General features: G+C 34.1%; 3 protein-coding genes across 4 annotated transcripts in view; 1 reads left to right on the forward strand and 2 right to left on the reverse strand.

Annotated features, from left to right (window-relative positions):
• Positions 1 to 589, reverse strand: part of LOC119635495 (RCC1-like G exchanging factor-like protein) — an 8,190-nt gene extending 7,601 nt beyond the window's left edge. Inside the window, exons 1-3 of the mRNA XM_038030318.1 lie at positions 493 to 589; positions 369 to 431; positions 145 to 257 (exon numbers count right to left, since the gene is read on the reverse strand). Coding sequence (XP_037886246.1) covers positions 145 to 199 — 55 coding nt within the window. The 5' untranslated portion in view covers positions 200 to 257; positions 369 to 431; positions 493 to 589. The remainder of the gene's footprint in view (positions 1 to 144; positions 258 to 368; positions 432 to 492) is intronic.
• On the reverse strand, positions 433 to 937 carry LOC119635496 (pickpocket protein 28-like). The gene is made up of 2 exons (XM_038030321.1): positions 852 to 937; positions 433 to 766 (listed from the first exon to the last, which is right to left on the reverse strand). Exons 1-2 carry the CDS (start codon positions 864 to 866, stop codon positions 464 to 466), a joined length of 318 nt encoding a protein of 105 aa, XP_037886249.1. The 5' UTR covers positions 867 to 937; the 3' UTR covers positions 433 to 463.
• A 9,894-nt stretch (positions 938 to 10,831) lies between these two features.
• LOC119635354 (protein obstructor-E) lies at positions 10,832 to 22,036 on the forward strand. 2 transcript variants are annotated; one of them, XM_038030148.1, is made up of 6 exons: positions 10,832 to 10,952; positions 11,249 to 11,334; positions 16,770 to 16,953; positions 18,468 to 18,586; positions 21,291 to 21,687; positions 21,749 to 22,036. In XM_038030148.1, the coding sequence occupies exons 2-6, from the start codon at positions 11,295 to 11,297 to the stop codon at positions 21,894 to 21,896; spliced, it is 888 nt and encodes a 295-aa protein (XP_037886076.1). In that variant the 5' UTR covers positions 10,832 to 10,952; positions 11,249 to 11,294; the 3' UTR covers positions 21,897 to 22,036. The 2 variants fall into 2 exon arrangements, with proteins under 2 accessions (XP_037886076.1, XP_037886077.1); XM_038030149.1 differs by lacking the exon at positions 10,832 to 10,952 and adding an exon at positions 11,075 to 11,106.
• The last annotated feature ends 1,177 nt before the right edge of the window (positions 22,037 to 23,213 follow it).

Here is a 23,213-nt window from a genome sequence, read left to right on the forward strand (position 1 = left end):
GATTATATATTACATTTCAACCAAACCATTTGTATGAATATATATGGGTGCAATAATCGTAAGTCTTGGCTAATAATTGTTTACATCATTGCTTTCAGTATTATTTATTCTTTAGCTAAGTGGTAGAAGGAAAGGAAATCTTACATGTTTTGTGCGGATAGAAACCATAGAGTCCACACAATTTTGGTAGCAATAACATTCGGCCATAATTCTTTTGTTCGTCTCCTTCTCTGTCCGGTATAATTTAATAAAGTAGTCTAGAAGAAGAAAAATAATAAGTAGAACAAAAAACAAATAAAAAAAAAAAAATAAAATAGTTAATTTAACATTAAATATATATTTATTATTTAAAAAAAGTTTACGTCTACCCTTATGCTGTCCCAAGCAATTTTTAAGCGTCTTATAATCGCACACAGGTTTCGGATGAGAAACTTTGTAGAAAAGAAAAAGAAATGTATTTGAATTAAAAGACGTTCTGCTGTTCCCAATTACCGCTCTTCGCATAAAAATGTGGTATGCACTTGCAAACTTTGAAAACCAGACTCAAGCGGCATTCCTGTTGACAAAGGTTGCGTGTAAATATCGGAAAGTGAGTTAAATTGCTCTCATGCTGGAAGCGACATTTGCGCCGCTTAATATCCGCACCGAATTCAAATTTATCTTCTGTAACGATTTCCATGCTTGTGACTCGTAATTGCAGCGACTCACCGGTATAACCTAAATTCTGATCGGCTTTCATCACATCAAAAGGGCTGTGCAGGAAAACCTTTAAAATATAATATCTTGCACACACAATCTCTCTCTCTCTCTCTCTCTCTTTATATCTAGTTAACGGTTATTCTCGTATTTACATTTATTGGTGACATGTCAAAGCCTAAGACATTATAGTTGACGTCATTCTCAAAATAACTGCATTTTTTCACGGATATGTGAGATGGCGACGTCTGTATGTCCTTATCCGGTAATTTGCCTTCCACCATGTATCGTGAGCTGTATTTGTCAGATAACATTGAGTTTGTCATATAGCATAGACCATATTCGGTGAGAATTTGCCTTGTTCCTATAATGAATTCTCCAGAGATGGTGTGTATCTTATCCATGAAACTAGGTATATCGGCTACAAAGCGGAGGGTGTTATCCCCAGTTAAATTATAAATTAATTGCATATAATTTTCGGGCTTGATTTGCAAACGATCTAACAAGCGATCAATCTCAACATTGCCTACTAGATAATCAATGTTGCTGTAAGTGGTGTTAGCCAAAGTTTCTAAAAAATTGAATAAGATCTTTGCGTCGGAATCGCTGATGTTTTCTCGGCTATAAAGAAAAAAACGTCAAAATGATAACAATTACCTATGGAAAATTTAGTTTAGTTTAACATATTTTAGCAAAACTTAAATAAAAACGCTTGACCAAAACGTTATTATATTATTATTATTATTATTGTTATCAATTTAGCCAGAGAATAAATTCAAAGACTAACGTCTTCAATCACTAACATTTAAGGCTATCCGGCTCTATTAAGAACTCTACCGCATTTGAGATTTGAACCTTCGAATTGGTAGTCGAGAGTCTTTGCTTAGTCGGCCACGCAGGCGGATAATTGATCCAAAATAATGTTTGTTATCGTTGTAAAGTCCCTTTTTAACTCTCTTAAAGTTTCCCTACGAACACCTTCCACGTATGTATATACTAGCACTACTTGTGCTAAGGGCATATTAAGCTTGTGCGGACATCTGTAACGTCTAGAATGACTTGAAATGGACCCATGTTTGGAATGATTCGAGTCTCTTTGCTTACGCGCCCCTTTGGTATCTGTCTACTAGCAAAATTTTGTTCAACCGAAAATTTTTAATACATTTTGACAAACTTTGTTACGTCATTATGTTCAAATCCTAATACATATTCTATGTTTTGAACAAGCTGCTGAATAAGGAAAATTTACTTGAGATGGGGTTATTTTTCAATCCCTCTCATACAAACAGGAAGCTTTTATATGATAAAAACATGAAAATCTCTAGTACTTTATGATAAAAAAAAGTGGATCAAGCAATGCTTTGACATGCTCATTTACTGTGAGAAGAGTATCCATTAAAAGTCACATTCTATTTTATATCCTTAAATCAGGGTAGATGTAATAGAAAGCGTTTGACATCAAATGGACGCCAACTGTTACAAAAGTCAATCAATCAATCGGTCAATTAACACTTTGAACTAATTTGTATCGGTTTGCTCGACATGAATACTTACCGAGTATAGTTATCAAACAGTTTTCTATTTAGTCGAACCAATGGGCAAATCGTTACACTTGGCATTGTTGTATTCCAATAATAGTAATTCCGCTCCAACCCAACAACAGTACTTTTGGTGTAATATTTATCAACTGATTGCAAACCAATTGTAATCGAAAAATACATCGATATCGTTACAAGAAGGAGCCACATAAATCTAGAATAACACGCTTGATTTGTGAAAAATTCTTATCGTTAAAGTTAGGTCGTGTGATTGTAAATAATTTCTTGTGCGCGCATTGAAAGGGTGATTGCGGTTGTTAATTACACCGTATACTGATAGTGGATCTTTGCAGGAAGCACCTAACACCTGTCTGTTTTTTTGTGTGTCCGGTGTGTTCGTCCCTGTAATCTTCTTTGAGATATGATAGAAAGACATGCTTTGGCAGAGAGATGAACTTCCGATGAAAGTGGATTGTGTCAAACTATTTTTGCAATTTTCTATTTTAAAAAAGGCGTTACGTAGAAATTACTGTTTGGTCAAATCAAAAAAAAAAAAAAAAAAAAAAAAAAACAAGTAAGAAAGTTATATTCGGCCGGGGCCGAATCTCGCACACCCTCCACTATGTTTTTCGCTTTCGACTCTCCAAGTTCTTTAATTTGATACCCATATCGCTGGTATTATTAAGAAAAAATTAATCGCGGCGTCTACCATATTCATTTTAAAATTAACCCATTTGTAGGCAGATAATTTATCTTCATTTGAAGAACGTACAAAATAATATTAAAAATTCTGTCTTATTTGCCTTATGATAAATAAGCATAAAAATTCAAAAATGTAAAAATAATAATAGTTAATTACTGATAACTTTGTGTGGGCATGGCCGATTTTTTCCATTTCGGGATGTAAAGAGTAGAGTGTTTCGTAAAGTAAATTTTAGCCTTCTAACTTTAACCATTTCCGAGTAACGATCAAAAATTCAAAAATTTTTGCGAAAAAAAACTGAGTTGCGTTCAGTTTACGCTCTACTGCGCGCTTCTGCTCTGACTAAGTTGGCCAATCTGCTCGCAGGCACTTCCAATCTGCCTTCCAAATTTGAAATTGATATCTTAATTTTTGCGAAGAAGAGAGTGCCAACAACTCACACCACACAGATGGACAGACATAACTAAATCAACTCAGAATTTCACGCTGATCAAGAATATATGTATACTTTATAGGGCCTCTAAAGCTTCCTTTTGGGTGTTACGTATACATTGCAAAAAACACGAAATGAGTATATCCCCACCTTATAGTGGTGGGTATAGAAGAGAAAAACTACATAGATGGAATAATTTTGTCATTCGCCATCGAATTTACGGCTAAGAATATGGATGATCTTATGTTTTCAGGAAAACGTAAGCATCCGAACTGTCGTTTCCATGGCAGTTACGTTCAAAATTTTTTTACATCTTTGGGCTTTCATATGTTCTCCGTGCCGATTATTGGACCTCAATGACATAGTGAAACGCCATTTAGTGCAAAAAGAAACGCGAACGTTTTTTCATTCCTTTAACTAATGAAGTCTCACGTTTATGTATATACTCTAGTGTTAAGAAAGTTGTCACGCCAAATCCTACAATCTTCTTCTTCTTATGTCATTCAGCAAATCAACAGTGGAAGATTCGCTATACTGCAATCTATACTCTTAGTGTTATAGCTCATTGACTGGCTGCATAGTCATGACCAAAGGCATTTTCTTACTTTTCAATTGATGTCAGTTCCGATTTCGCAACATATTTGACGCCATGTATAGTGGATTCATTTAAAAAGCCCGTTAAAAATGCATTAACAGTTTGGATAATTTTTTTTAATTTTGTTGAAACTTTCAATGCACTTGACTCTTTACAATTTGTTGGAGAAAGTTTCCTTTGTGGCAATGGTGGTGACAATAATCCAAACATTTTTATTATAGACGACTTTGATTGTTTTTTATGCTCGATTTTGCATTTCAGTGTAATAAACGTCCTTTAGAACCTTTCTTGGAATAATAATTTTCACTAATGAATAATCGTACAGAAGCGAAGTTAAGTAAGAAATCTAGAAGAAGAAACATATTTAAAGTCTTTAAATTTAAAATTTACTGAAATGATTTTGTTCGTGAAATTTTAACCATTGCTTACTTAATGCAATAGAGATAGTTAACCTACACGTCGCTGTTAACGGCCTGTTGGACAGCAAGCAACTCTTCTCTGCACAAAATCAAGTATTGCTTTGTTTGTTCAAAAATTCTCTGATTAAATACACTGTTGAGAATTGCCTTTGCATACTGCACGGAACCCTATTTATATGTTTAACATTTTGAAAATTACAGAAACACATCTGCACACACACAGTAATGTGGTGTTAATGCGTTAACGGTCGGAAATTCGTAGGACATTTGACATGAATACACTAAATTTAATTGAAAACAATAATTATGACATGAAATATTAACGAGCAATTTCACCTTTGTTAAGTTGTTAAAGCTAAAACTCTAAACACGAAATGCTCTCAAGATTTGAATAAATTTTTTTTTTTTTTTTACATTATTGTTTGTTAATTAATTTAGCATGTAATATTTCACATTTAAAATGAAATACAACATGTTTTGAAGTTTTGTAAATTTGTTGCCGTCATAGCCCCCAACCCAAAAAGCCCGAGCTAAAGTACAGAAAAGAGCGAAAAATTCAAAATATGGTTATCAAGGTCTATTCGCGTAATCTGGAGTTAAGCAAGTTGAAAGAGTTGCTTAGAGAGAAGTTACATTTCAGAATAAAGTGCCGCGACGTTTATCTGAAAGCATATCGCAAAAGTTTGAAGTTTCGACCCTCTATGACTGGATCGCCAAACAATGAATTTCGATAATCCTCACTTAAGGATGAGAGGTATATTCTTTTAGTCGAAACGTTTGCAACGCCAAAAAGGAAGCATCAGAGAGAAGTATATATATTTTTGATCAGCATCGAATTCTAAATCGATTTAAGCATTTGTCCGTCCGTCTGTCTGCGTAATATCTGTTGTAAACATTCTCCTGGCCACAAAAATTAAACTATCGATTTCAAGTTTGTCGGAAGTAATGAGAGTTCTTGCACGCATGGCGGCATTGAAAATGATTGAAATCAATCGAAGTACACGCTTACAGTACTGCGTCAAGTCGGGAAACACCTGTTTTTCAAAAGTTATAAAAAAAGTTACCCGTAAAGCATAGCAGACAAATGTACAAAAATTTGAACACACATTCAATGGTCGATGATGTAGTACCTGTACCTCTGGTATCTTTTTTTTCACAATCTTTATAACGCGCAGAAACTGCATAAAGTATAAAAATTCTTGGTTAGTTGCAAACTTGGAATGCGCCTAGATATGTTCGTCTGTTTATTTGTCCATCTGTCCGCTTGCCCGACAATGCAGTATCTGTGGTAAATATTTCTCGTTAGCAAAAATAGCAAAAGAATTTACAAGTGACCTAAATTTTTCGAGATTTCTTTCAAAGATAGAAAACATCAGCCGTTCCCAGTCCATGTTATAGACCATTGAAATTTTGTTCTTTTTTTTCTTTTGCCTTTTTGTTGGGATAAACGGTGATGGGCATAAAAGGTTCGTTCCCGACCGATATAATTTTCTTTCTTTGTTTTCTTTATGTTTATTAGATAAATTTAATAAATGAATTTTTGTGAAAGCTATAAACTATTAAAAGGAAATATTTGATAAGAACTCTCTATAAAGTACGCGTTCTTTATGATTTACATCTCAACTCAGCAGCTGCGTCGCCTACAGCAATTTGGTATTATTTTGTTCATAGGAGCTGCGGTGACATTTGCCTAAATTATCGATATGCGTTGCAAAGTATGCTTAACGGTTTCTTCATCTTACCGATCCCACATTTTTAGCAGTTACAAGAAACAAGAAAGAAAAAAAACATATATTTGAAAGTATATATATAGGTATATACTTTTATGCCCGTCACCGTTCGCCCCAAAGAAAGACAAAAGAAGTAAGAGAACAAAATTTCCATGTTCTATAGCATGGAGTGGGATATATATACATATAATATATATATATTTATATATATATATAAATGACTCGGAGAACTGTTACTCACCGGCCATACACGAATTGAATACATTAAATGAAAGTTTGATAATGACAGAGAACTCATTGGACGGAAGCCATTCCTCGGTGAAATCTGACATAACCACTACATGGTCGCCAGCACTTTCATCTACCCAATGTCATAAAAAAAAAAAAAATAAAACCCAAAATGACAATGAAAAGCTGAACGGGTTGTATTTTATATTCTAGTGAAGTACGAAAGGGTGAGTTTGTAACTTTTGTCTATACTAAAAAGCAACTAATGAAGAATATTTTTTAGAGGCATATGCACTGCTAAACCGGATGAATGGTAAAACTTACTCGATCGAGCTTCTCGAATCAATGAAGACTCTGCTGCTAGATGTGAGCTTGATGAGTCACCTAATTGCTCAAGCCCGAGGCTTAATGAGTGCTTATGGGAGAAATGTGACTATCAGATGACTGAAGATTCTATTCGTAGTGTACAACGCAAGCTAATGATTCAGAATACATGTTCTTGCGGCGCAATTGCATTCAGAAAAGAAGGAATTGCGCTTCGTACAAGTAAATGGCTCCGGATGTGTTGCTAATAACATACACACTTCCATGCACTTTCCACAACACAGTCCTATTCATTGTGGGTAGTTTCTCGATTGTGACATTAATTTTTAAGTATATTTAATTTACTCAAACAATATTGTGTCTGTTGTAATGAGAAGTAAGGTATAAGATCGACAAAACAGTATAACACAACTGTTGAGTTAAATTGTAAATCGTAATAGATCTCATAATTATAATAAACTACTAATATGTCGGGGAAAACATTAACTTAAAAGGTTTATGAAAGTAATTAAAACAAAGAAAGAACAGCAATTCTGCTGCCTGACGTGAAAGAAAGAATTTCGGGCGCTTGTACTTTTAGCACAGTTGACAAGGTCTTCGTGAGTAACATAAGAGAGACCTAAGTCTTTTGCTCCTCTTCAACGTATTCTCGGCTGTTTTTTTTTTTTTTTTTTTTAATTTTAATACCAGTTTTCATGCACTTTTTGTAATGAAATAAATTGACATAAAGAACTTATTTTATTCATTGCTTATGCCCACCAATGAGACAGCGAGTGTATGCAAATTTATAGGAAAGGAAGCGGCAAATGAATTGCGTTAATGATAAATGTTGCTGTTTTAAGTTTTCCACGTTTTTTTCATTTTAATGAATTGCATCCATTACGAATATAAACAATAAATTTAAAGTCAATTCGTTGGAAAAAGTAAAGGGCTAAATGTGAGTAAGAATAAAGTGTTTGTATACATAAAAAAGTTGAATGCAATTGCGAAACCCGTATATCATAAGAAGACAGAACACTGCTTCACTAACAGAGCGGTTGAAAGATATATCATCTACAAAATTTGCGATGTTCGTACATATCAAGGTGAATACGAACAAATTCTTCCACGACAGAGTATACGAAATTAATTGGCCAGCATTTGCTTTGCGTAATAAAATTCTAAATCCAAGATGAGAATAGAAAATACAAACATTTCACTTAATATATATGAAATTCTCTCTTGCAAATATGCTAACAAACTGTAGCCCATCGCTCAAGGTCTTGCCGTTGCGTTCACGTTATCATCCAATGAAGATATATTTTTCCCAAGTTTTTTATTTATTGATAATTATTTGAAATTTTCGGAAAAAATCGACACATTTCCTTTACTTTTCCATTATTCACTTATTATCATGTTTATATATAAAAAATGAGAAAAATACGGATGATATTTCTTTAACATTCTCTTTATTTCTAATAATAATAAACCTATTCACTGTGCAAAGCAGTAATAAAGAAAAAAACTCGCAACACTGCCTTTGTCATATTGTTGATACAGTTGTTGATAAGTCAAAAGCCCGTATCCACGCGTCCATTCAATAAGTAATGTAATATCAATTCTTTCTCACTTGGCGAGTACATTGTCGGATGAAAGCCGCTTAATTTAGTTTTTAAAATTTGAAAACAGTGGAAGCTATCACATCGCCGACAAGAAAAGAAACTCAACTTATAATCCGTCTAAGGCTCCCCAGCATCACACGACTAACGGACTCAATTATTATGTTTCGCTGGTTTTACGTTTTAGTTTGAAAAGGTCGACATAAAGAATTCTAAACAAACATAACTTTTACCAGTTAATCTCCACCTGTAGTAGAAAACCCAAGCGATTTTCCTTTAGAATTTTACGTTCAAATATTCAATTGCCGAGACGATTGCACGCTTTGTCTCGGCGAAGATACGGAATGTGACTCATAAATAAATAATCACCATGGCATGATGGCAATCGATATTAAATCCTCTGGTCAGTCCTTGGTCGACGAACAAACAAACAGGTTCCAAAAGTGGACTAATTTGCCCAAATGTAGCCCTTTACTTGCATTATGTGGCTAAAACTTTGAAAATTGTTTCTCTCTTCGATAAAATTATTCGGGTAGTGCGTGAAAACCGATTTAGTTTTAGTACTACACAGTTGGGAAATGTGGACAGACGAACAGACAGGGTATATATAGGTGCATTTTGAATTTGAAGTTTATATACTTTATACAGCTTTTGAAGCTTGCTTCTACACGTTATAAAGATTGTGAAAAAATCATACCGCAGATCTAGCATCGATCATAGAATGTGTGTTCAAATTTTTGTATATTTATCTTCTATACTTTACGGGTAACGAGCAAAAAATCAATTTTTTATTAGCTTTGAAAAACAGACACAGTGCTGTAGGCGTCTCCTTCTATCCATTTTCAATCGCAATCTGCGCGCAAGACCTTCCAATGTTTCGGCCAAATTTGAAGTCAATAGCTTACAACAGACATTGCATGGACGGACAGCCGGACAAACGCGTAAATCGATTGAGAATTTGATGCTGATCAAGAATATTTATACTATGTGGGGTCGCTGAAGCTTCCTTCTGGGCGTTGCAAAGATTTTGACAGCAAGAATATATCCCTCATCCTCCGGCAATGGGTATTATAAAATGTGCTTTTAACCCGTACTGATTGCTTCCAAATCGCGTTGCCCAAACGAGATTGCTTCCGATCATCTTTCTTTTATTAATCTCATTGAAAAACCAAACAACAACAATGAATCGAGATGAAAGGAAATAGGAAAGTTGCAAGTACTTCGAGTTGAATATTATTATTTGCGTTTGCAGAAGTCTGCTATTGCTGCGGTGTTCTTCATCAATTCGTTCAATTCTAAAATTCATGTATTTTTTATATCCTTTTGAGTTCTCTTTTGAGCTCTCTTCTTCATGTTTTCATTATCTCTCTTATTGGTTAAATTTTGCTTCTAAGTCCTCTGCCCTTACTTATCTATACCATGCACCACTTGTGGCACAGGGCATGTTGAGCTTGTGCCCATATATTCTAGAAGAGGTTTTTCAATCACCTGCGCGCTGCGGCTTTGCGAAAGCCTTTATGAACATCGTCCCCTTATAATGGTTTAATTGATTCTCATTTATCAAGTTTTTAATTTTCTTTTTTTGCTTTTATTAATTTATTTGAAGGGTCTTACAGTTTGCAATGCTTCATCATTTCTCCTTGACAATTATTCCGCTTTTTTAGTGTACATATGTGTGACATTTAGCTTAAAGTGTACTAAAATAACCGGTTCATTAAATCAAAGTTTTTCAAAACACAAACACTCGACTTTAAGCTCTCTTAAAGCGTTCGCTCTCTTCTCCGATACGGCTTTGTGCTGAGTTTTCATAGCAAAAATACTTCAAAAGCTGGCCGTAAATACAAAGCATAACGAGAAATTACTTTATGCAGTCGTGTAATCTTTACAAGAGCTTGAAAGACAATTAATACAAATTCATGTTTAGTGTGCATGAAAATGAATGGAGTGGCTATAAGGTAAGTTATTCCATTCCAGATTTGGCCAGATTGCGTACACCACGATTGTGAATAACAATGAATATTTATGATTTGATTTCTTAGCTATTTTGTGTGTACAGAGGAAAGAAACGATAAAACGTGATTAAAAATAAAACGAGTTAAGTCAGTTAGCGTTAAATATAAAACGTTACAATCTTTTTTTTTTTCTTTTTCTTTCATACCGACAATCAGAGTATGGGGATATACTAATTTTGATACTCTGTTTGTGACGTCGGTTAACCGTACCGCTATTGGGAAAGTCTTAAGAGTCTTTAGTTGTGTGTCCGTCTTTTTCCTTTCGAGTTTTATAAAAAAAATTCAACTCGACGCGAATGAAAAAGAAATATTAATTTACCTAGAACCATCCCCTTTTATAGATCGATTTAAGAAAATGATTGTTTTTGTATAAAAATTTTTTCTCAAATCTGCAACTATTCTGAATCGTATCCGAATAGAAATAGGAAAAGTTGTTCTGGAAAGAAGTTCAACACTTTTGTCATACCGAAGGATATATAAAATTCGCATCAAGGTGTTGAACATAATTCTCTTACTTATCCATATTTAACATGAAACTACCATCAGAGGTTTCTAGTCTTTAAAGTGAACGCAAGCGAGCAGTACAAAAATTTGCTGCTGAAAAAAGTCTAGAAAAAAGCAAAAGAAATAAAAAAAAAAAAAACCAGTATTCGATTAATCAATGGTCTGATATTAGGTGGGAGGTAGAACTTGACACTGGAAAAATTTAATAGAAAAACTTGGAATGAAAATAAGTTTCTTCTCAAAAAAAAAACAAAAGCGAAATAAAAATATATCTTTTATATACATATAAATAATATTTAAAAAAAAATTCAAAAACTTAAGAAAACGTAATTATTGAAAAAAATGAAAAAACATTAAAAATGAAATAAATAAAAATTAAAAATAAAAAAAAAGCGATTTTTCTTTTTTTTTTTCTATCATATATTATACGTTGTTCAACAGTTTTGTTTCCTTCTTATATTTCGACAGTAATTTAAATAGTTTTCATTAAAAAGAAGAAAAAAAAAAAGGAAAAATGGCGGTAATTAAATATCTCATACTGTATATGGCCATAGGTGAGTAGTAGAAGGAAGAAACAACAGTGGTTTAAATGTTAATTATCTAATAATTCTATTATAATAGCCGTTGACTTGCCTCGACGCTTTTAAAACTTTAAACCGGATATTCAAACCGATTATTTAGCAAAAGGTTAACTTTTTTTTTTATCAATCTTTGTTGTTGCAATTCAATAAAACAAGAATGTTGTTGTAGTTTTTTATTCATTCATTTATTTATTTACCTTTGCTAATTTTTTTTTGATGCAAATATAATAACAAAACGTTTTAGACAAAATTGTGTAAAAAATACCATTTAAAAAAAAAAAAGGGCAACTTTTTTGAAATTTCGTAGGCTATGTGTATTCGATTTTCGAATTTTTTTGAAATCGATTTTAAAAAAATATCTGCCCTTGAAACTTAAATAATTTTTCTTTGCTCGTACTACTAAAGCGAATAAAATCGTTTAAAAAGCTCTATTTTCCTGGAGTTTTTTATCTTTCTGAAATGCATGAAAAACGAAAGTGCAAGATAAGCGGTGTAATGTGGAGTTTGTGAACGTAAACCGGTATTAATTTTAGCATTCAATAAATACCATCAGCTAAAGTGAATGGAAATCTATTATTAAGTTTTTTCTTTTGTTTTTAATTGCGAACGTGTCACCAAGTCGCTTGCAATAACCGTGCAGCTTTGATGAAAATTTGCTCGAAATTCAAAAATGAGTTTCGTTCAGGCGAACATCTTAAAACCGATCCGATTATTTTCCGGGTGCTACCCCTTCAGTTTCCAATGTTCTCAATTGCTTTTTATTTTGAGTTGAACTCCAAAAAAATTGCACTTCCAACGCAACAATATCCCTCTACCAATGGGCCATTGTTGCCTAAAAGATAATAGGTATTAATTAACATAAACTCCAATTACGGCCGGTGAACATAATGCATATATAACTTCCGCATACTTTGGAAAACAGCTTCACTTCGTTCAGCCGGATTTAGAGTTTTTTGTGTTCATTTTACAATTCATGGTCGACAACTTTATAATGTTTGTCATGCACTTAAGAACGTATGCGCATATTTGTATGCGCATATAAAACGACATAAAAAAGTAAAACCTCTAAATTGCATTAAAGCAAGTGCATGTGGTAGGAAAAGCTGACTGGATGTGTTCGAAAACACATTATGGTACACACGAAAACCGACGAAAACACACAATATGATATTAAAAAAATGCTTTTGAAGCAACCTTTTACTGCGCATGTGAATGGATACGATATTTGCATTTCTACAAACATACATATGTATATTTTTATACCCATCACCCAAGGATGAGGGGTACATTCATCCGTCAAAACGTTTGCAATACTCAGAAGGAAGGATCGGAGACCTCACGAATTATATATATATATATATATATATATATTCTTGATCAGCATCAAATTCTAAATCGATTTAAGCATGTCTGCTTGTGTGTCTGTCCGTCTGTGTAATGTCTGTTGTAAACATTCTCTTGACCGCCAAAATGAAGCTGTCGACTTCACATTTGGCAGAAACATTGAAAGTTCTTGCACACAGCTTGGTAGTGGAAGTGAACCAAATCGGTCAAAGGGTACGCCTACAGTAGTGCGTAAAGTGAGGAGACCTCTGCTTTTCAAAAGTAATGAAAAATTGGTTTTTTGCTCATTGCTTACCAACTATAGCAGATAAATGTACAAATATTTGAACGCATCTTCTATGGGCGCTGTTGTAGCGTTCATGTACAAAAATGGAAAAAATTGACCACGCCTACCCACTCAATACAATTAAGTATACAAATTCTTCGCCAGCTTCAAATTTGAAATGAACATAACCATGCCCGCCTGCTCTTCCGTCCATCTGACTGCTTGCGCAAATTTGTAGTATTTGTGGTAAGCATTCTCCCGTTAGGGAAAATGGAGATATCGCCCAAAAATTTGCAAAAGAATTTGGAATTGACATAAACTTTTCAAAGGACACGCCAACAACGCTCACATGCCTATGCGGTAAAATCTTTTATTGTGGAAAGAGAAGTAATCAGCTACGCCCTCTTCATATTATAGAGCATGAAAACTTTGTCCTTTTGTCTTTTTTATGATAACGGTGATGGATATAAAAGATTCGGTCCTGATCGAATTAGAACTTGTTTAATATGACAGCTTAGGAAATAGTAAAATACACATAATCACCGACGAAATTTAGAACCGATTAGATAACTAATCGATATGTGAATTTCAAGTGTTTTAAAATCCTAATTAAAGTTCTAAAGGCTTTACGATAATTTCACTTTCTCTAACTTTCCCCGGGTTGTTTCTATATGTAGGCAAATCACCAGAATAATATGGCCAAGAATTGATATACCTGCGTGGCGTCTTAGAGTTAAAAACATTTTAAAAATTAATGCAACTGAACGAAATTGTGGCATAAAATCATTTGATCATTTCTTGTTGTACTGGTTGTTATTATATTCCAAGGTTCCCTGAATTTTTGAAAAACAAATAGACATTAAAGCCGAGCAAAGCCGACTATTAAGTACTCTACATCGTGCAGATTATAAGACGGAGTGCTAGAAACGACATCTTGTTGCCATGTATTGGTAGACTTTTCATCGGGAAACTTGTAAGAGAGAGAGGGCCTTAAATGTAAAATGATTTTTTTATATATTCTCGTCATAGAGCACTGATAATAATTTGGCTTTGCTGCAGATAGTGACCTATCCTCATGACAATTCTTAAATAGAGCGCTTAAAGTCCAAAAAATAGGCCTAAGTGATTCGAATTCGCTACAGACGACTTCTATGTCAAATAAGTGCTACGAATCACTTTTCATTGCAAACTCTTAAAACATGTAAAATGTTCTGGCTAAACATGGAGACAAAGTTGTTTCTTCGAAATTTTTCATGATTAACTTGATTTTCGCCCCGTTGTAATGTTTCAATTTGCTTCTTGGAAGACTATGCGGAATAAATGACTATATCTGAGCAAAATCTTTTTACGATTTTCTCAGCAGGGGTTGAATACTTCCAACCACTTTTCACGCCTTAAGCATACTTCTCATATCAGGTATTACTCAAAAGTGTCAGTTTCAGATCCGTGCATCACTCAAATATCTAAACACGTATACAAGATATTAAGATTTTTTTTACATCAACTATTTTTCTGTTGAGGATTGAATTTCTTATCGTTGTCGATTCTTAAATTTTAAATAAATGAAGAAGAAGGGCTGAGTCCGCGCAATCACATTACACAGACATGCATTTATTGTGACAGGGTTGTATTACTTTGTCAAACTCTGTTGCTCGAATCTCTTTACCATCATCAATTTACTTACATGGTTCCAGTATTAACGGGATCTTCCTTCCCAAGTCTAATACTATTGTTTGTTGTTTCCAGTAAAGCAAAGAACTTTTCAAGATAACTGCAAGTTCAAGCGGATATCGTTTGGTTTGATTCAAAAATGTGTTCAACTTTGTTAGACCGACGCGTCTTAATGTAAATCGTAATGAGTAGAACAACGTGCTTAATATACTGCCCTCAGCATCGAGGTGGATGGAAATCATTGCCTTTCCATTTACATAAAATCACACTGCAACCTGGTTTTATAAAAAAAAGTGGTAATTGTTCACAAGTCGTCGTATGAATGCATTTAAACAAAATAATAGAAATTTCCTAAATTATTATTATTAGATTACGTCAGGTGTACGTTTGTTTAACCATTAGCCCAGGAACAAACTCCAGCCGGAATTAGCATGTAATGTGTGCATATTTGTGCGTTTAAATTGTTACATAAATAATAATAAAATTATACGAGATTCAATTTGTTGCTCTAAATATTTTAAACGTTTTTAAAATATTGTTAAATCAGACCGAAAATTTAATAAAACTGACAACAAAACTAAATTAAACATTTTTCCACCCTACACTACTCACTTATCCTAGAGGGTATATTAGTTTTATGGTAATGTATACAACACTCGCAACTTATCGACTCAGAAAACTAAAACGTCTGTCTGTCTGTTCATCTCTCCACTTATGCTTGCCCATGTATTTCTGTGTTCACTCTATAGAGCGTTCTTTTCATAAAATTTGTCACACCGACGTGTTGCAGCTCAACTGAAAATTGTTCGGATCGGATCACTTCTTCGAATATTTCCCATATAATGCCTTATTTTAAAATGTGAAGTTATTTGAAACAAGTAAGAAAATTATGTTCGATTGTGACCGACTACTTCATACCCTTCACCGTTATCCTAAGAAAGACAAAAAAGTCAAACAAATAAGGGCGCGGCTGATTTTTGCCATTTTCAAAATAAAAGTCTGCGTGTGTGGGCGTTGCTGGCGTGACCTTGAAAAAGTTTAAATCATTTTCTAATTCCGAATGCTACGGCATCAGCCATAGAATATGCGTACAAATTTTTTACATTAATTTGCTATAGTTTATGAGTAGTGAACATAATATCAAATTTGCATTCCTTTTGAAGAACAGAGGTGTCCTCACTGCAAGTAGTACTGTAGGCGTTTCCTTCGACCGATTTGGCCCGTTAATACCAATCTGCGTGCAAGAACTTCCAAGATCTCTACCAAATTTGAAGTCAATAGCTTCATTTTTGATGCCAGGAGAATGTTTACAGCCGACATTCCCTAGACGTACAGACGGACGTGCTTAAATCGATTTATAATGTGATGCTAGTCAAGCAGTTTCCTTCTGGCCGTTGCAAACGTTTTGACAAAGTGAATACACCCCAACCAGACAGATTGAAAGACAGGCTTTAGGAATACAATCCTTCGGTGATGGGATATTTAATGGTCGACCATGGAAGACCACAATATTTTTATTTGCGGAAAGCGATTTTCATTAGCATTTCCCCCAAAATTTATTTGAAATACAAAATAAAGGCTTTTCACTCTATGACTTCTTCCAGTAAACTCTTTCCAACTTCAAAAAGCTCAGCATAACAAGTAATTGATGCACTTTTCATTAGCAATTGCACCATGAAAAGCAATGAAAAGCAATGAAAAAAACTATCTACACTCACGAAAAAAACATTTTTTTCTTGCAAAAATGTAAAAGAATTGACGCAATGATTGTTAGTCTTCTTTCAATATTTCACTTCTTTACTGAAATCCTAGAGAGTGACAAGCAACTAAGTAAAATAAAAGTAGATCCGTGACGGAGAATAGAACACAAAACATGTAAACTGTGTACCACATTTTCAACAAGAAAAGAAAATAAAACCGTAACTCGTTGCAGTTAATTTAGGAATCTCGTTAAATGCATCTTTTATGCTCGAGCAAGCGTGGAAAGAATACGTTTACTGTTATTTCCATCACGTCTATTGTATCAATATTGTAGGTTATATGCATAAAAGAGAAGAATTGCTGGCGCATTACCGAATTGTGTTTAACTTATATGTGATTTGAATTTGTTTCTTTCCATATTCTTCAGGTTCTTCCGTTGCACAAAAATCCAGTATTCGTAAAGGTGCTGGTTATCCCACTGCTCAACGACATTTGCCGAAACGTCCCACTGAACCTCCGGAGCATGAAGATTACATACCAAATGAGAAATGCCCTCTATCGGATGGTTTCTTCCCCGATGAAGAACAATGTGATAAATATTATCATTGCGTGTAAGTAATTTTGCATATAGATGTATAACTGTAAACACATAAATAAAGCTGTATATGTGATATATGGCTGACAACACATAAATGAAGCCCACTAGCTAATAGGGCAAGTTAAAACGGTTCAACCGGGGGTAAGAATGCCCATTAAATGCCCCATGCTATTTTTATTAAGAAAATTCTTTACCTATATTACGTTAACTTGTTCCTACGTAAATGCTTACCATGCGAGAAAACTCTTGTATTTGATCGTCGGGTGTCAATTCGCTTTTCTCGATCGGCATAAAATTAGGGAGTATTGCCAATTAGAGAGTATACCCAAAGAAAGACAAGAATAAATTATGCCATGCCATCCAAGTTCACTTCATAAGTTAACGTACTAGTTGTACAGGCTCTTGTCAAGAAATTTGAAAAATGTAAAGTTTTTTTTACAATATTTTTTACAGCCACCACTGTAAGATGGGGGTTTACTCATTTTGTTTTTCTCCATAATGTATGTAACACCCGCAAAAAAGGCTTCAGAGACCCTATAAAGTATATATAGTCTTGAAATCCTGAGTTGATTTGGCCATGTCTGTCCGTCTGTGCGTCTGTGTGATTTGTGCTGTTGGCACTCTCCTCATTGCAAAAATGAAGATATCGGCTTCATATTTGGTAGAGAGACTGGAAGTTTCTGCATGCAGGTTGGTTTGGGCCAAACTGATCGAAGGCCACGCCCGCACTATGTAAACTGAAAATATCTTAATTTTTCAAAAAGCATAAGAATTGATACCAATTAGCGTGAAATTGTTTCAAACGTAAAAGTAAATATCTAAAGAATACGTGTCTACGCATAATGTGCAAGAAATATTCAATGAGTTTTAGAGGCAAAAGGTTTGAATAGTTGACGAGATTGGCCGCTTTCATCAAGTTCCGTCTAGGATCAACTAAAGCCTTGACTCTTTCGTAGACAACTCTTAATGTCAATTTTCGTAGTTTCTTTGCCTTATGACGCATAGTACATCTTTTTAAGAGTTAGGCATACGTTTCGATCATTAACAAAGAAGAAGAAGAAATTCATCGAAACGAACAATTTTTTTCTTCTAATACGTCACAAATGTACATTTGGACATCGATACAAATTTCAATTTTGAATCAATAATGCTTGATAATCGCATGTGTTCGATACGAATGTGAGCTGAAAACCAATTGTAAGCCATTTGTCAGAGTTTCGCTACATGCAAACAAATTAACATATGCCACAATTTAAAAGCAAAATCCCCAAGGCAATGTCTAGCGTAGTATATTTATAAGCATGTTTTCAAATGCAAAAATAAAAATGGAAAGCATTTAACACAATTTCCTGGGAGATGCTAAGTGCAAAGTAAAATCTCCCCGGGGAGTTCAATAATAAAGCATATATTACATAGGGTGTGAAATGATAATTTACGATTGAATTATTTTCTCGCCAACCTAACTAACTAAACGTTAAATGCATCTTCAAAACAATTTATAGCTTTGGTGTTTGTTGCTAATTACAGTGATGGCGTCCATACGGAAAAGTTATGTGCCGACGGTATGGTATTCAATGATTATGACTCGAACGAGGAAAAATGTGATTTACCCTACAATATTGATTGCACAAAGAGACACAAATTGCGTAAGTATACGCGGTAGTATGACAAACTGTTAAACGCACTCTGCGTGTATGTACATACATTTCGCTTTTCTTACTATTATTAAATAAGCTTTTCCTCCTTGGAATGTTAGATACACTTGCAAGTCCTGTTGGTAATGAGGCTAAGATAAGAAAGGATGCAATAAAAGTTGGAGAAAATATGAAAAACTTACATCCCTTGTAGTAAATGCATTTGGATTTTGACGCTTTTGGACATTTTCAAACTCTCGTAAAGAAGCAAGCAGCGTTAGGGATCTAACATCTCCTACTAATAACGCATTTTTTTAAAGCACAAAAACAATGGCTATCCTAGAGTTATTTCTTGTTTTTACTTTACTGGGAAACTTTTTCTCTGATAACTACCAAGCTACAGTTTTATATATACATATGTATTTGCAGTGATTTTAGAAATGTTTTCCATAGGAGCTGTTGCGAGTTATTGGTGCCAAAACATTAAAAACCAGATAGCCGAGCACATCGCTACTCTATTTATCCTTCTTTTCCTTCGGTTATACAATTTATAAGCACCTTATCTGCAAGCTCGGTTGATGTCACAAAATGTGTGAAGTGAAACACGTCGGCAGACCGCCGTCATCCTGATTAATCGTATGAGAATATCTTTTATCTTCTGGTTCCCCTTGCTAGCTTGAATTCTTTGGAAATTTCTATTCGAACCTGTGTGAAAATGGTTAGAGCGAAACAGGGGGAGAGAGAGCATTGATAGACAGTAAGGCAATGCTTCAATTATCGCAGTAACGAAAGAGATCTGTGAGATTTTTTAACACTGTTCCAAAAAATTCGCGCATCCCTTCATCAACAAAATATTGTTAATGAATTTCATGGGAAGCCTCTTCTATAGTTTTATTCATAACGTGAGAGTAAGCCGCTTCAATCGCTTTCTCAATTAGGTTGATTTAGAATCTTGGTTATGGTCCCTAACTTTTCTTGTCATCTTATACTATATTCATTTACCTTTTGTGGAAAACACTAAATTAGATTTAGGTACAACTTGCGAATATTCGGTCAATCCGAGTGCCAGATTTTTAGTAAGCGAAAATAACTTTAAGATATCACGCTTTCCATTTATTATAGTTTGCTTAACTCTTCGCGCTGCATAGCGAAAAAAACAAGTGAGAAATTTATATTCTATTATGACCGAATCTTTTATACTCATCACCATTATCCTGAAGAAGGCAAAAAAAAAATAAAAGAACTGAATTGGCATGCTCTAGAATATGGCGACTGACTTTTTCTATTTTCAAAATAAAAATTTGTGTCAAAGGGTGTCCTTTGAAAAATATAGGTCACTGACGAATCCTTTTGACAAATTTGTAGACGGTATCTTCATTTTCATTAACGGGAAATCCTTACCACAAATAGGGCATAGTCGGACAGACTGACTAGTGAACGGACGAACGGACGGTCATGTTTAGGTGCATTGAAAATTTGAAACTGGTCAAGAATTTGTATACTTTATGGGATTACACAAACGGACAGACACGTAGGCGGCCAGATGGACATGTTTAAGTCGATTTAGAATTTAATGCTGATCAAGAATATATATATATATATATATATATATGTATATAATTTATGAAGTCTCTGATGCTTTTTCCTGGGCGTTGCAAACGTTTTGACAAAACAAATACGCTGCTCATCCTTCGGTAATTAGTATAAATTAGTATAAAAATTCCTTCGGAGCTCAATTATTGAAACTGAAATTCTTTATATACAATTACTCCACAACGTTCTTGTGGGCGATTTGTTCTAACCTTTTTGTGTCTCTACGGCAATGTAGCCTTCTTTTTTACCTTTCTTGTTTTGCTGGTGCCTTTATTAAATTTTTTGTTAAATTTTTGGAGCCGAGTTTTATAATAAAAAAATTATTAAAACTGGTATTGAACTCTTTCTATAATTGTTTTGGTCGCTTACTTATCGAACTGGTCGCTAGGACCAAACTCGATATGGAATTTTGCATGTGTGTGCACTTGAATGATAGATGATAGAAAACATTTCTGTGAATATAACGAAAAATAGCTCTGACCCATTTTTCGCTTTACAATGAAATGGTTTGTTTTCTGCATACTAATTGAGTTGTGTGGTCAACCGGCAACCAAACCCATGCCAACATACACATATAGGCTTAAAAGGGTGTCATCGTTTACCACAGCACTCTCTTATGATGACGTCAGTGGTTTTATATTCAACTCTATTATCGTACGTATTAAGGCAAGAAACAAGTAACGCTTACGATATGTCGATAGTGGTTTGAGTGATATAGAAAAAAAAAGGCCAAACGGAAAATGGGAGGAAAATTTTAGGAAATATATAGAAAATATATATCTATTTCATCGAGTTAATTCGTACTTATATTCTTTGGCATTCGGGATAAGTAAAGCTAACTTTATCGATCATCTAATCATAACAAAGGATTGATATATCTCTTGAGTGACTACAATGAAGATAGAAAATTTTGTCTAGAAGAAACAGTAGATCTTGTTTATAAATTTATAATATATTATACATTATAATATATATATAACATACATATATGTGGTTTGAGCGTTAAACACTCTGTTTGCTGTAATTACTTTAAATCGTCTTTTCAAAAAAACTATCGAAACTTTCAGATTTCGATATCTTTATACGCGAAGTAAAATGACATAGTCTTTCCTTCTCTTTGCAGAACCTCCACAACCTAGCGAACACTGCCCGCGTAAAAATGGATACTTTGGTCATGAGAAAGCTGGCACTTGTGATAAATTCTATTATTGCGTTGATGGGCAATTCAATATGATCACCTGTCCAGTTGGCTTAGTTTTCAATCCTAAAACTGGAATTTGTACATGGCCCGATGAAGTGGGTGTTACCGGTTGCAAGTCTGAGGATATATTTGAATTTGAATGCCCTAAAGTGAACGAGACTGTGGCGGTCACTCATCCGCGCTATGCTGATCCGGAAGACTGCCAATTCTTCTACGTATGCGTTAATGGAGACATACCCCGCAGGAATGGCTGCAAATTGGGTCAAGTCTTTGATGATGAGAAAAAGCTATGTGAATGGGCTCGTAATGTGCCAGATTGGTAAAAACCCTTTAAAATATAGATATATAATAAAAAAGTGATAAAATAATTTATTTTTTAGTGCGGATTGGTATAAGGACCGTCTGACTGATGCTCAATTAGAGGAATTGGAAAATCCGAAGCCGAAGCAAGAAAAAAAACCTCAACGTATTCGTGGGGCATCAAAACGTAAACATGTTCGTGTAAATACTCAAGAAGAGGAGGAATAGGGGAAAAAGTAGCTTTAATTAGGTGAAAAATTAAAAGAGAAGACTGTATCTGTAAGTTTTGGTGGAGTATCAAGAAAATTTTAGAAATATTTTACTTACAATCACTGCAATGTTACGGCATTAAAATTTTTATAAATCAATTATCAAATTTTTTTCTGATCCATGATTGTTCTCAAATATAATATTATTATACATTTTCTAAAGACAAGATTACATAAACCTATAAGCGGTATTTATTATTTTGTTGAAATAAGTGAAAGGAATGGAAATAATACTTTCCAGGTGCACTGAGTATAGGAAAGAAGTTGTTAAGGACACCTACGCTTTCTTATGTTTTGCAAAACTTCGACGTGATCCAAAGTTTTCTTCAATCATACGAGATGGGTTTGGAGGCAGACAAAAGTTAGTGTGGAGAGTTGTTTCTATATTTTCCCCCTTTATAACAGCCGATTTCAAAAAAGTCACCAATATTGCGACTTGTACTGGTTGTTAATCTTGTAGCCAGTTGCATGATGCTGGTAATGCGACATGAACGTATAGTTGTTTTTGCTCTTCTTTAGAGTTTAGTTTCTTAGAAAACCGACAAATTTTCATGAAAACCCAAATCATGAAAAATGGCATTTTCGTAAAAATACAAAAAAATAGACTAGAATAGAAATCCTTGATATGCGAATATAAGGTAATATTTCTCTCAAACCCACCTACAGCACAAGATGCAGAGTAATTAAAATATGCCAATTGAGTCATTCGCAGGATTAACAATAACCAAACCAAAGAAGGAGAAAAGAAAACAAAATTAATTTGCACTTCGAACGCTTTTTTACTATGTTCATTTCATACAGATGGAAATTTATTTAATTAACGACACCAAATTATTGCTAATTGCTTTGAAATTTTGAATTAGCAAACGGGAATCTGTGATCTTTGTTGCAATATGGACATTTGCATAAAGCGCTTATCGATCAAATGTCAAAATACAGTGTCAATGCATGCGTTTGTATGTACATATGTGAGCATTTAGCTCGAATTGCTTTGCTGTAGTAAGCCATATAAAAAAATATTTTGAATGTTGAACGATGTAACCCATTCATTGTGTTGGGACTTAAAACAATTTACATTCCATTATTACATCACACGATGCTTAAGGAATTTGTAAAATAACTAGGTTTTGTTAAGTACATTAATGCAAGCGATGACTGCTGCAGATTTTCCATATACATATAAATTACGATATTTGACAGCATTGCCAAGCACAGCTGAAAAGCCATCTGTGTTTAGATAAAAATAAATTTCCTCAAGCTCAAGGTTGCATTAGTA

The sequence above is a fragment of the Glossina fuscipes genome, unplaced genomic scaffold (assembly GCF_014805625.2).
Source record: "Glossina fuscipes isolate IAEA_lab_2018 unplaced genomic scaffold, Yale_Gfus_2 26, whole genome shotgun sequence".
Taxonomy (NCBI): Eukaryota; Metazoa; Arthropoda; class Insecta; order Diptera; family Glossinidae; genus Glossina; species Glossina fuscipes.

Bases quoted from the DNA above. Each gene is read 5' to 3' on its own strand.
- LOC119635354 (XM_038030148.1), top strand. From the start codon at position 11,295: ATGGCGGTAATTAAATATCTCATACTGTATATGGCCATAG. The intron at 16,954-18,467 runs GTAAGTAATTTT...TGCTAATTACAG, and splicing joins GATAAATATTATCATTGCGT to TGATGGCGTCCATACGGAAA. The intron at 18,587-21,290 runs GTAAGTATACGC...TTCTCTTTGCAG, and splicing joins CACAAAGAGACACAAATTGC to AACCTCCACAACCTAGCGAA.